This window comes from Grampus griseus, assembly GCF_964374135.1.
Source record: "Grampus griseus genome assembly, chromosome: 21".
Lineage (NCBI taxonomy): Eukaryota > Metazoa > Chordata > Mammalia > Artiodactyla > Delphinidae > Grampus > Grampus griseus.
The window spans coordinates 17,587,769-17,601,888 of NC_139015.1; the positions used below are offsets into that span (position 1 = coordinate 17,587,769).

The 14,120-nt window shown below is 35.0% G+C and overlaps 1 protein-coding gene across 7 annotated transcripts in view; it reads right to left on the minus strand.

Annotated features, from left to right (window-relative positions):
* Positions 1-1,445: 1,445 nt before the first annotated feature.
* Positions 1,446-14,120, minus strand: part of MICU3 (mitochondrial calcium uptake family member 3) — a gene marked incomplete at its 5' end in the record, with an annotated part of 87,580 nt that continues 74,905 nt past the window's right edge. For 5 of the 7 annotated variants that reach the window (XM_082680526.1, XM_082680524.1, XM_082680523.1 and 2 more), the window contains 4 exons: positions 1,446-3,703; positions 5,423-5,491; positions 6,642-6,799; positions 8,811-8,919. In XM_082680526.1, the coding sequence (XP_082536652.1) occupies positions 5,423-5,491; positions 6,642-6,799; positions 8,811-8,919 (336 nt within the window). In that variant the 3' untranslated portion in view covers positions 1,446-3,703. Of the gene's footprint in view, positions 3,704-5,422; positions 5,492-6,131; positions 6,271-6,641; positions 6,800-8,810; positions 8,920-14,120 lie in introns of those variants that run through there. The other 2 variants (XR_014298446.1, XM_082680522.1) reach the window with 2 other exon arrangements.

The following is a 14,120-nucleotide window of genomic DNA, read 5'->3' on the forward strand; positions in this document are numbered from 1 at the left end:
TACATACCTATGATACAGACTAATTTACAAATTAGGTACAGTAACTAATAATAAAATAGAACACTTGTAACAACATACTGTAATAATAGTTATGTGAATGTGGTCTCTCTCTCTCTCAAAATATCTTCTTGTATAAATTAAATGTCTTTTCCATCTTAACGGAGCATTTACTACACTCTGTGGCTGTAACTTTTGCAGTTTGAGGTGTGACAGTATAACTAGCATGAATTTCTTTTTCTTTCTTCACAATTTCAGAAATAGAAGATTCGTTCTTACCGTAGGTATTAGCAACCTCAGAATAGTTTTCTTTTCCTTATTAAATTGAAAACTTTTTTTTTTTTTTTTTTTTTTGCGGTACGCCGGCCTCTCACTGCTGTGGCCTCTCCCGTTGCGGAGCATAGGCTCCGGACGCGCAGGCTCAGCGGCCATGGCTCACGGGCCTAGCCGCTCCGCGGCATGTGGGATCCTCCCAGACTGGGGCACGAACCCGCGTCCCCTGCATTGGCAGGCGGACTCTCAACCACTGAGTCACCAGGGAAGCCCAAGTTGAAAACTTTTACCTTCTCACTTAAAGGAAGCACTTTACAGCTTCTCTTTAATATATCCAAATTACTAGCATCACTACTCTTGCACGTTGGGTCCATTATTAAGTAAAATAAGGGTCACTTGAATGTAAACACTGTGATACCATGACATCCATCTGATAACCAAGACGGCTACTAAGTGACTAAAGGGTGGGATATACTGGGCAAAGGGACGATTCACAACCCAGGAAGGTCATAGTGGGATTTCATCATGTTACTCAGAATGGTGAGCAAGTTAAAACTTATGAATTTTTTATTTCTGGAATTTTCCATTTAATATTTTTGGACCCAGGTTGACCACGAGTAACTGAAACCACGGGAAGTGAAGCCATGGATAAGGGGGGCTACTGAAATGTATTTTGAAAATTGGTAAATTTCTAGGAGTTGTCTTAGTAAGATGATACCTACAAAATACCAACATTAGTGAAACGGGCTGCTGCAGTGTTGGTTTAATGATTTTAAACCATTTAAACAGTCTGTAAAGGAAAACTGATATTCCATTCACATGTAAACTTTCTGAAAGTTTTCCAGTACCAATGATAATATTTTATCAATATAATGTATGAATTCCTATTATACACTTTGAGAGGCTTTATGGCTCTATGATGTATTTACTTACAGAAGTGTTGATGAGATTAATTTCTTGGCATGTATTGCTATAGCAGAGGGCATAAAATCAATGGAGGTTTGGTAATCAACAAAGATTTTCAAAGTTTATACGTGACATTTTTCAGAAAGACGTTAGTCCACAGATATACAGAAAAGCAAAGTACTAAATTTCTTGATTCAAGAGCAAGTGTATTTATTTTAAGATAACATAAGAATGTAAGACAGGTCACTTTACAGTTATAATAAGAACAATAAACTGGAACTTAAATGGAATTCATAATAAGAAATGATTCTGAGAATTACCATAAACCTTTCATCATAAAGTCTTCTGTAAAGAGTATGATACTAAAATTTCATGTATAGCTTCATCTTTCCAAGGAATAGTTTGTAGAAGGAAATACTGAGAATAGCATACATGTATTTAGTACATTACTATTTTCAAAGTACTTAAAATTTTTAAAATTGATGTAAACAACAGTCCAGTGAGATATTTTTACCTCCCATTTTATAGATGATAAAGTTCAAGACTGATAATATGTGGAGAATCACCATAATTTACTACTCTTTTCCATTTTAATTCATCAGAATATTTTATTTATTTGCATTTTAATATTATGCTGCAGTCTTATAAGCAGATGAGTATCCATTCACTCTGATAAGCAATAAAGAATAAAGGTTACATATGTAATATTCCTTGGGAGAATGGCAGAATTACAAAGAATCTTAATGAGCTAATTCAGTTTTTAATATCTATTTATAGGACTGTTCTAAATAGCAATTTTTCCATATATGCAAGATAATTTAGTTTATAATTAAAGATAAAAGTAAGTTGCATTTTTCCATTCTTTTAGATAGCAAATAATATTGAGAACATTCAGTGTAAGGTAAAATAGAGCTGGGGCACGTTAAATGAGAAGGTAGACATTTTCATTTAGTTAATCAACTGAATCAACCTGCAAAGCAGGTGAAATTATACTATGTGAAATCCTAAAACTGATGAATCACATATTTCTATATCAATGTAATAAATAATATCAGAAAAAGAATGTAAAAAGTCTAAAAATGCATTGTCAATGCTAACAACATATTCTTGGGAATAACATTACTTTTATAAATAGGCTGATGCAGAACTATCAATTTCACCTTTAATAACTTAACAAAAACAAAGTCAGTATTTCCTATTTTCATAGTAAAAGCAAGATAACAGTTGGAGTGTGTGCAGTTTATATTTAGTACATCTTAGAAGATAAATGAACCTATCTTCCACATACAGTATAATTTAGATTCATTGTTCTATTTTTGCATAGTAACTTTTTATAAACTACATTTTTTTAATTGAACAGATTTCCATTAAATCCTATCAAGTTATTTTCTCCAGGAGAAAATCTAATTTTGCTGTTTTTCAATAGAAAGTTTATCTTTTCTCTTTTAAGACATTTTGAAATAATAAATTCTATTTAAAGTATTCATGATTACTGGCTGTTTGGCATTACTTTAACATGTGGTCCTTTCGCAAGAAACAAATATTAACTTCTACCTAATATATACTTCAGTCTGCTAAACCATTTTATATTAATCTTTTATAATACTCATTTTGACACCACAGACACATAATAACAATATGCGATAAGTTACAGAGCCTCAAGATATTATTTTTACTACTGTTATTAACATGTACCATCTGCTATCAGGAGCTGCACCATGTTTAAAACAATAACGACAACAACAGTGACTACTGATACAAAAACTACCACTGTTTCTACCATTAATGTATGAGTTTTTTTGAGAAAAAAAATTTACATTTTAAATTACTGTATACATAAAATAATATCAGACATTCTGTTGACTTTGGTAAATGAACAAAAACTTTAAAAAAAACTTTATATGATTCAAACAATATATGTTAATTAAGCAATTTTAAAAGTTAAAAGTACAGTGTAAACCATCCTATTGTATAGTAGCTTAATTTCTATTTGTGTTTCAAAATTACTTCAATGTAATTAAAAGCCTGGAGATCTATTAACAATTCTAAGGGCCCTAAGATAAATCTCAAGGAATATTCATTTTCTGATAATAAGTTCAGTCTAAAACCAAAAATATGTTGCTGTTCATTTTTAAGTGATCTAGATTCCAGGAGTCATACATTATTTTGAAATGAGACAAATTTCTAATAAATTTTTTTAAAAATTAAAATACATTCTTATCTGGTCACTGGAGGAATCCGAAGGGAATGAAAAAGTGCAGAGTTCAGTAAATCAAGTCAAAAGCTCAACATGATAACACGTAATGTTAGTAATTAGTAAGAAGATGCATGATAACATGTAACATTAGTAATCAGTAAGAAGATGCATCTTATATTCAAAAATTCAGTTAAAGAAAAAATAATTAGCATTTCACCTTTTCCTTCATTTACACAAGTTCTGATCTCAGACCTGCTTCCGCCCTCTGAAGTTTTTGCTTCTTGCACTTTCAAGTAGATAATAATCCTTTAAACTTTGCTTTAGAAGTACCTAATTAAAAAAATATATGTAATACATAAAAGTAACATTTTTTAGGATGAAATTCGGAGGTAACAGCATTAATCATTATAATAATCACAGGAAACAGTAAGGCACATGATAAAAACACGCAACAGCAAGTATAAGAATCAAAGACTTAATCATAAACTATTTCCTTAAATTTAAAGGTTCAGTGTTTTGTTTAGTAACTTGTCTAATCCACAGTCTTACAAAGTTCTAGAATCTAAGTAGTCATTTTTTTCTATGGTTCTATATACTACTACACAGAATCAATAATGTCAATGTGACACTATTACAGGCTGGTTGGAAACACTATCTATATGAACATATAAATGGTATAGTCCTACTATTTTTTTAAATGTTTAGCTTAACTTCTTATAATAAAGGCAATATAAAGTTCCTCAAAATAGAGATTAGGAAGACCTGACTTCTTCTGTTAGCTCAATCACAACAGTTACCACCTTAGATAAGTAAATAAGCCTACTTACCACTAAACATTTTAGACCAGCAATTCCCTAAATGGGTTCCATAAAATATTAGGCTTCAAAGCTACTTTGCAAAATACCAAATACTGCTGTTTTCTTTTAGAGAGACAAATCAATAGTGGCATATTAAGATCTGTAAGTCCTAAGGAACCTATTTAACCATATCTATTATGATATTTCTCATACTTATTTCTAAACAGCTTTTCGTCTTTTAACTAATATACATTGACATCCTATGCATATGTACCACTTCGGTAATGCCACTCTAGACAAATATAAATGTTTTAATCTTGAAAAAAATAGGTATTTGCAAGCATGTAAATGAATGAAAGTTTCACTGCAGACACCTAATCAGAACCCACAATCAACCAAAATTTTAGAGCTATAGTTGACTTTTAAAAGAAAAACAAGAAGAAAAAAGGAAAAACAAATCTCTCATTTTGGAGGTCAGCAACAAGTCTGAGATACTTATTTGGGTTGATACAAACTGAACAAATCTCCCGTATCTTCCTCAACTATTTCATTCCATGGTGATGGTGTAGTAAATAATAACTAAGATGGTTTTGTCATCACACAGAATGAGGCTCAAATTGCTCAAATCCTGGTTTGCAACTTACTAGCAAGTTATCTTGGGTAAATGACTCCCCAAGTCTCTATTTTCTCTGCTGTTAAATGGGATATCTATCTGTAAGGATTAAATGAAATACTACATGTAGAAAAACACCTAGTATAGTGCCAGGCACCCAAAATAACTCTAAAAAAATTTAGTTGCTATTATTGTAGCAGATGTTTGGAATCATGATCCTAAAAAATAGTTACAAATATCCCTTAGATGCTAGTAATCCTAGATTATAAAAATGCAATCTGGATTCATTATATTGTATCTGCTCAGATACAAAACTACAGGTTAAGCAGAAAAATTTTCAGTCACAACATTCATGAGAATTCCAGTCAGATGAGTATTTATTCCAGTTCATTTTTAGATCACAACTTAACAGTGGCAAACTAATGCTTTGTTATAATAACTATTCTTAAACTGAATTGTATGGTGTAAAATGAAATCATTAAAAGACTAATTCTTAACTTGAATTAGTGACCTAAACATTAAAAATAAATTATAATTCTATTTCTTTCAGCTATTACCTAAATGTTGTAAGAGAAGAATAAATTATGACCCTTCTTTTACTGTTACAGAACAAATTTAGACAAACAGGTGCTAACATACTTATCTGCTATGAAGTTCCTTCTTCAGACAGGATTTGAAAGTGGGATACTTCTGAACTGTTTTATAACCCTGTGGAACAGAGGATTAAGAGTGTGCAAATGTAAATAAAATGTTATGGGGTCACAGATATTCAATAAATAAGGCAAAAATAAAAATACATAAAATCTAAGAGAGAAATACAGTGTCAAGGGTTTATAGCATAGTTTTATATTGGGGTGGCCAAAAAGTTTGTTCGTGTCTTTCGTAACATCTTACAAAAAACCTGAACGAACTTTTTGGCCAACCCAATATTTTAGTTTGATCTTGCTATTCTAAAATATTTGAGGAAAAAAATGATTTTCAACGCATGCCCTTTTAGGCATTTGTGCCATCACCGCAAATGTTAATAACTAACCACTAGGTGGCAGTTAAGTACACGGTATCTTTACCAAGACAGTTGGGATTTTAAGAATCCATTAAAAATCTTTAAAAACATTGTCTCAGATGAATCTTGATTTTTTGGTACATATATATATTTTTTTCTTTTTAAATGTACAATGCTCAGGGGTACTGTTACCAAAGAGGGAAGATTGAATATTCTAGCTGTTAATCATATTTTTTTTTCTTTTTCCATTTGTGGCACATCCAAATACATTAAATGTGTAAACATTTATTGATTTATGCTACATTTCATTCTTTAAAACATATTTCTGAGAAAAATCACTGAATTTCTTGTAATTATTTTGCAGTATAAGATGTTAAAAGGAAAGAACAGTTCAACAGACAAAAAAACATTTTTTACCTCATTTTCCATATAAAAAGTACTGAATATGCAGTGACTTAAGAACCTCACGTTGCCTAGTGGAAATCTGCATCATATAAAATGAGAAATAGTGATATTTCTTTGTATACTAGCAAGTCTTAAACAGCCAGTGTGCAGACTGAATCAAAATATTTGGCAACATTTCCCCCCCACAAACTGGGATGAAGACATTAAACTAATTGAATATGAAAATAAGTTATTAAAATTCACACTGATTTTATATTTAAAAAAGCATCACCTTTTATCTCTTCAAATTGTTTTTGAAAATAGGTAGGGCCTTATGTTTTTTCTTTTCAAATATAACATTTCCTGTTTATATCCTTAAAAACTTATATAAATTGTTTCTGAAACTTAGATGGATTTTTTTCTTTCAGTTCTTAAAAAGGATAGCAATAGGGTTGAAATTTATAGGTTTACCCGGAATCCTCTATGGAGTCTGTCTTTCATAATTCCAATGAATTCTTTATAGCTTAATTGATCATCTTTGTCAACATCAAAAATCTTAAAGACTGTGTTCACTAAATGTGGTGAAAGTCTGAGGCCAGTGGCTACATAGACGGCACGTTTAAATTCATCTAGATAAATGACACAGAAAAGGAGTAAACCATTAACATTATTTTTATAATATGTGTTAATTACTAGCAAGGTTATAAAAGAAGGGTTTTTTTCTAAACATGGGTCATGATCTTATGTAACATAGCACTTTTCATTAATCATGCCATCTTTTTAGGGAACATAAAATTTTTTGCGGTTTTAATTAAAAGGACCTACAATCAACCAAAGATACTTTAGAGGTTATTAAGGTGAATAAGTTCTCAAGAAACTTACAGTTCAGATGGGAGATGACACACCTGCCCAAATAATCATTACACAGGACCACACAAAAAGCAGCAACAAAGCGCTATGAGAATTTGGAAATGAGTGGTTACTTGTGGGGTAGCGTAGGGAAAAGAGAGAGAAGACAGCGATTAGGGAAGGCTGCCGCTTTGTATCTGAGTTCAGCCCTGAAGGATAAAGGATTTCAGCTTGTAGAGATGAGAGGAAATGGCAGATGATGACATGAAAGAACAAAGGTGGGGCAGGGCACAGGAGCACAAGGCATGTTCAGAAAATGAGCAGCCTGGACACCCAGGAGCTGGGGAAGCTCTGCGGGGGGACTTTGAGGTGAGGAACCTGTACGATCTTCAACAGGCAATTGGGGAACTGAAGAATTTTCCATAGCAGGTGTGTCAGGGTTAATCTGTTTTAGGAAGATTATTCTGTGAGTTGTCCAGGAAACGTCAGAGAGGAGAGTGGTTAATGGCAGGAATACCACTGCGGTGGCTACAGCAATAGCTCTTTCTAAGGGGTGATAACGTGAATTAACGTGCTAGAAGGAGCAACAGAAAAAAAAAAAAAAGAGACAGATCTATTCCTAGCACCTGCAAGGGTGATTTTTTTCATTTCGTTTCATTCAGTTCCACAAAGTAAAAGAGCAACTTTCCATTCTGAACCAGCTAAGCACATACTGACTTTTTCTCTTTTTAAAGTTGATTAGTAGGTTTACCATGGCAGTAAAACATTGGCCTGTTAAGGCAGGGCTCCCAAAGGTTTTGTTTTTAAAACACTAAAATGTGTTAAGAAGATGCCTTATTGGAATATCTAGACCAGTCAAAGGGTGAAATATGAAAACTTTTCAGTTTTTAGGTTTCTTTTCCTCAACGAGTAAGTGAATGAAGCTATGCGAGGGATTCACTATCTGTGTTTTGGGGAAAGAGAACTATTAGCACTTAGAGGCTCCGGTTTGCCTTGTCCCTAGAACTTGGTAATAAAATAACCAGACTGTCCTCTGAGATTGAACTGGGGGATTAGCACTTATTAGATTATGGCAGACACGGGTAAAATCACCATAAAGACATAACCAGAAAGCCCTCATATGGCAAGAATATTTAAAAACAATATGGCCACGAGGGAAGGGAAGGTGGGTCATAGCTACAGAATGCTGGGAAAAGGACTTGACTTGTTAGTCTACCTACAGGGAAAGAATGAGCTGGTCCTGAGGACTACAGCATTCAGAATTCTATGGCAGTTGTATTTTTTGGTAAATCAAGCAAAATTGACTGTCATTTTTATATATCGTTCTTAAAACTTGGCTAATGTAAGTCCATGGCTAAGAGGTGGCTCTGTTGACAAAATTCAGGTTTCTGAGCCAGCAGAGAGTGTGGGTAAAATCAGTAAGACAAACAAATAATATGAATATCACGCTGTGATGATGTTTGCGGCATGGCCAGCTGGCTCTTCTATAGGGAGACACATATCCCCTCAAGGTTACCAAGCAGCCATGAGGTTTCTTCCTCTTTAAACCTTTACAAACATCATTAGCTTTTCCCATAATATGCAGTGAAGGGCAATCATAAATTTAATACAAAATAGTAGCATATTTTCCTAAATTTAGCTTAGGGAAAACAAATTTCCTGTTGAAGTATACACCAAACTTTCAGGCAAATTGATGGCTAATATGATATATCTAGTTAATTTGTTGTCAAAGTCACCAGAAGCAATGTAGGAATATGGTTTGCTTTTAGTTTTTGAAAGTTTGTTACTTACCTTGCCCTATAGAGCGACTTGCAAAATTATACATATTCAAGGCTATTGCAAAGTCTTCTAGGTTGTTCAAAAACTGGAAAAATGACCTGAATTCATCAAATGTAATGCCCTATATTGGGAAAATATATGTAAATATATTTAGCATTGTCAAATTGATTTAAATAAATATCTACGCTTACTAGAAATAAGTAGACTGAGCATCAGCAATATATCTTGTAAGTATATATTTCCAGGGTAACTTCTGAAACCTTCTTTCTCCAAACGAAATGTAAAATTCACCCAAATTTTTTCCACTGGGTAATGTTGCTACTATTAGCAATGATAGGTGAAAATATTTTTAAAACACTGTCATACCAGCACAAAGTTAAAGAAAAATGCTACAATAAACATAAATTTAAAAGTTTCCATTTTTAGAAATTCTCACTTCAGGCCTGAATTTCTTAAACTTTAAAAGTTAGTATGATCATTAAGAAAAAAGAAGAAAAAAACCCCTCTAAAAACAGTTTCTCGGGCTTCCCTGGTGGCGCAGTGGTTGAGAGTCTGCTTGCCAATGCAGGGGACACGGGTTCGTGCCCCAGTCGGGGAAGATCCCACATGCCGCGGAGCGGCTGGGCCCGTGAGCCATGGCCGCTGAGCCTGCATGTCCGGAGCCTGTGCTCCGCAACGGGAGAGGCCACAACAGTGAGAGGCCCACGTACCGCAAAAAAAAAACACACACAAAAAAACAACAAAAAAACACCCAGTTTCTCCTGTACATGTATTTCTCCTTAAATATATTTCAGCATTAGGTCATTAATGTCTTTATAATGACAATGCAAAATAAATATGTCTAATAAGCCAACAGTCGTGTATTTTTACTTGTTCCTGCCATGATAAGGCTGCCAGAATAACAGGAGGAAGTACAATGACTGTAGCAGAGCTCTGGGAGGCCCAACACAGGGCTTCCGGTAGGGTCATGGAAAGGACTCTGGAATTTCATTTACGTAAATTGAAGTTATTGCCACTGCTATAACTTCAATTAAACAGGGAAGTGACTTGAAATAAGCACAATGTTTATTGCCACTGCTATAACTTCAATTAAACAGGAAAGTTACTTGAAATAAGCACAATGTATCTCTGATAATATGAATTTGGATACAAAGGGCTGCATTTGCTTGATGTGTTCTCCTCAGCAAGATGAACAAAACTGAGAGACAAAGTAAACAGAGAACAAGCAGAGGGCTGAGAGCTTAGGCGTCACAATTTCTGACCTTACTACTGGGGTAGCAGGGGAAGGGAAGCTAAGGAGGTGGCACTGGAAAGCTGGGCAAAGAACCAGAGAGTTTATTTTCATATAAGCCAGCTACTGATTAAGTGATTTATTATCAAAATAATATTATCAATTTGTTATTGAAATAATAATACCAAATTTTAATACACATTAGTTCCACTTCAATTATCACCCCTCTTTACTTTCAAGGAGAATCATCACTGTCATTTCTCTTCACTTTTTCTTTTTCTCTTTCCTTACATTCATTTATGGCCATTCCAACTCTGGATTCTGCTTTGTGATCTGATCCCCCCTGCCATGTTTTCCTGACAGGACTGTTTGACTCAATTAGGGAGACTGAGCCAGAAGGGGTTTGCCTTGATGTGAAGAGCTTGTTGCCAGGGAAACTGGCCACTGCTCTGGTTCTGTAACAGTTTGTGCTGGATCAGCTGTCCCAGCAACAATCTCTGTGTCAGGGTGACAGGTTAATGCTGGTAAAAGTGAAAAACAAGAGGATGGGATATTTTAAAACAAAGTGTAAACAAAAATGTCAATACTTTTAGGGAGCTTAAAATTAAAAGGAAATCAAAGAATGACAGAATACAATGTTCTCCATCTGAACCTTTGGATTTTTCAAAATGGGGATCTCATGTTTGGAAAGACAGGGCAAATTCAAAACCATACAGTAATTGTTTTGTACAGATTAAACTCTTTGTGTTTGTAAATTGAAAAACAGGGCATTCATTTTGACGGCGATTATTTAAAGCAATCCATTCTTAACAGAAGTGAGGGACAGACAGTCTGGGGAAGTGGCAGAGAGACAGGGGTATGGCCATTTCTTCTCCCTCCCCATTCTTATTCCCAGAATCACTTCTGTAATGAACCACTGGGACTTGAATGGAGTGTGTCCTAATCGTTAGAAGTGGAGTAAAAAGAAGTAGCTTACATTGTAACAAAAATAAAGTGATGATAATATCTGACGACTTTAAAGTATCAAAAATACATATATACTGAGAGTCCAGAAATAAACCCAAATATCTATGGTCAACTGATTTTCAGTAAGGGTGCCTTGTTCTCAAATTGTCATGATATGTGATTTGACCTGTCTGGTGATTCCCTGAAGGACCAGCACAGAGGCTAACTTTTGTTTCACCCTTTTCCCCTTGGACTAGAATGGCTTTCCTGGTGACAGTGACATCTATTAAAACATTTAAAGACATACACACTCTATGCCAGCCTGGGGCAAGGGACGACAGAGGAGACAAGTGGCAGACAGAATCCAAAAGCCTGGGAAGGAGGAGGCTGAAGAGAATGGTTACTGGGAGAATAGGGGCTCACAGCGCTATTGCATATACTTAGGAAATTGGACATGCCCAGGAACTGACACATGCTTTAACAGACCTGAGAGGACCCTAGGTTACCACCTCTGGCAGATATGTGAGCTCTGTGAAAGCAGGAGGTGAAGGTAAATAAAGGGGCTTAGGTAGCCTGGCGTAGTGTTGAAGGAGTGCTCCAGCTCACAGCTTAACTGCAAAGACTGGGACAGTACTATATTTTTTTCTTCTTGGCTTCAGGCATTTAAGGAAATCTCTGTCAGTTCTCTGGCTAACCCCTAAGATAAAGGAACAGAGTCTTAAGTGACTGCACACGACAAGGAATACAGTCTTTTCTGTTTGTTTAGTGACTTATCCAAGCTATTTTGCAAATGGACAACTGTAGGGGAGAATGTGATTTCCAGAGTTACCATATAATATTCAAAATGGCTAGTTTTTAGCAAAAAATTACAGTGCATACAAAGAATCAGGAAAATATGGCCCATTCACAAGAAGGAAAAAAAAGAATCAACAGAAGCCATCCCTAAAGAAGCCAAGACATTGGACCAAAGAAAAAACGATTTTAAATTAATTGTTGTAAATACGCTTAAAGAGCTAAAGGAAACCATGGACAAAGAACTAAAGGGAATCAGGAAAACCATGTATGAACAAAATGAGAATATCAATAAAGAGACAGAAAGTGTAAAAGGAACCAAATAAAAATTCTGGAGCTTAAAAGTACAATAGCTGAAATGAAAAGCTGACTAGAGAAGTTCAACAATAGATGTGGGCAGACAGAAGAAAGAATCTACGAAATTAAAGAGAGGACAATTGAAATTATTCAGTCTGAGGCACAGAAAGAAACAAGAATGAAGAAAAGTGAACAGGGCTTCCCTGGTGGCGCAGTGGTTGAGAGTCCACCTGCCGATGCAGGGGACACAGGTTTGTGCCCTGGTCTGGGAAGATCCCACATGCCGCGGAGCGGCTGGGCCCGTGAGCCATGGCCGCTGAGCCTGCGCGTCCAGAGCCTGTGCTCTGCAATGGGAGAGGCCACAACAGTGAGAGGCCCATGTACCGCAGGAAAAAAATAAAAAAGAAAAGTGAACAGAGCCTAAGGGTCCTGGGGACACCATCAAGTTCATACATACGTTATGGGACTTCCAGAAGGAAAAGAGAGAAAGGAGTCAAAAGAATATTTAAAGAAATAATGGTTGAAAACACCAAATTTGAGGGAAGACGGGAGTCTACACATCTGAGAAGCTCAATGAAATCCAAGTAGGATAAACTAAAAAACGCCCACACCAAGACACATATTCAAAGTGTCAAAAGCCAGAGCCAGAGATACTTGAAAGCAGCAGAGGAGAAGCAGCTCTTCACATAGAAGGGATCCCCAATAAGATTAGCAGCTGATTTCTCATCAGAACTCACAGAGGCAAGAAGTGAGTGGGATACTTCAAGTGCTGAAAGAAAAAAACCTGTCAACCAAGAATTCTGTATGTGGCAAAAGTATCCTTCAAAAATGAAGAAATTAAGACATTCTCAGATAAACAAAAGCTAAGGGAATTCATTACTAGCAGACCCGTCCTACAAGAAATGCTAAAGGAAGTCCCTCAGGCTGAAAAGACAAGAAACTAGATAGCAACTCAAAGCTATATAAAGAAATAAAGACTTCTGGTTAAGGTAAAGGTAAAGGTGATTACATAGATAACACTTCATACTCACTAGGATGGCTATAATTTATATATATAGCAATTCCACTCTAGGTATATACCCAAAAGAACTGAAAACTGGTATTTAAACAAAAAAATACATGTACACACATATTCATAGCAGCATTATTCACAATACCCAAAGGGTGGGAAAAGCTCACATGGCTATGGGCAGATGACTGGATAAACAAATAGTGGTATATACCTACAATGGAACGTTATTCAGCCATAACAAGGAATGAAGTACTGATAGATGCTACAATGTGGATGAACCTCAAAAACATTATGAAAGAAGCCAAACATGGTAAGTCACATATTGCCTGATTCTTTTTATATGAAATAGCCAGAATGGTTAAATCCACTGAGAGAAAAAGCAGACTGATGGTTACCAGAGGCTGGGGGAAAACACTTAATAGGTACAGGGTTTACTTCTGGCGTAATGAAAATGTTTTGGAAATAGACAGAGATAGTGGTTGTACAACATGTGTATATACTAAATGACAGTGAATTGTTCAGCTTAAAATGGTTAATTTTATGTTACATGATTTTTACCTCGGTAAAATTTGAAAAAATCAAAAGACTAGAATGAGGAAAAGATTTAAATTGAAAAAGCCAAAAAAATCATCTAGACAAATTATCATCCAAACTAAAACGACCATTTAGAAAACATGCGCTTAAGAGGACCTCAGGAATATAAACTATGTTTATTCTCAACACAAAATTCATACTCATATCATAAATTAAGTGTGCTATTTAGATCAGTAACTGATCTAAATAGCAAATACATAATAACTTTTACAAATATATAAACAACTCTGAAAGATTGAGGGAAGTGTACCATTGTGAAAAAAGCAGAAAATTCAAACTCTGAAATTTACTGGCTGAATGACCTAATAAGGTAAGTCTCTTAAATCTTTCTGAACATCAGTGTCCTCAAAGCTTAATAACGGTAATTTTATTACTTTCTTGTTAATATTTACATTACGTGGTTATGATAAGCCCTCTTCCCTTCCCTTCTACAGTCTCTATCTACATTCTC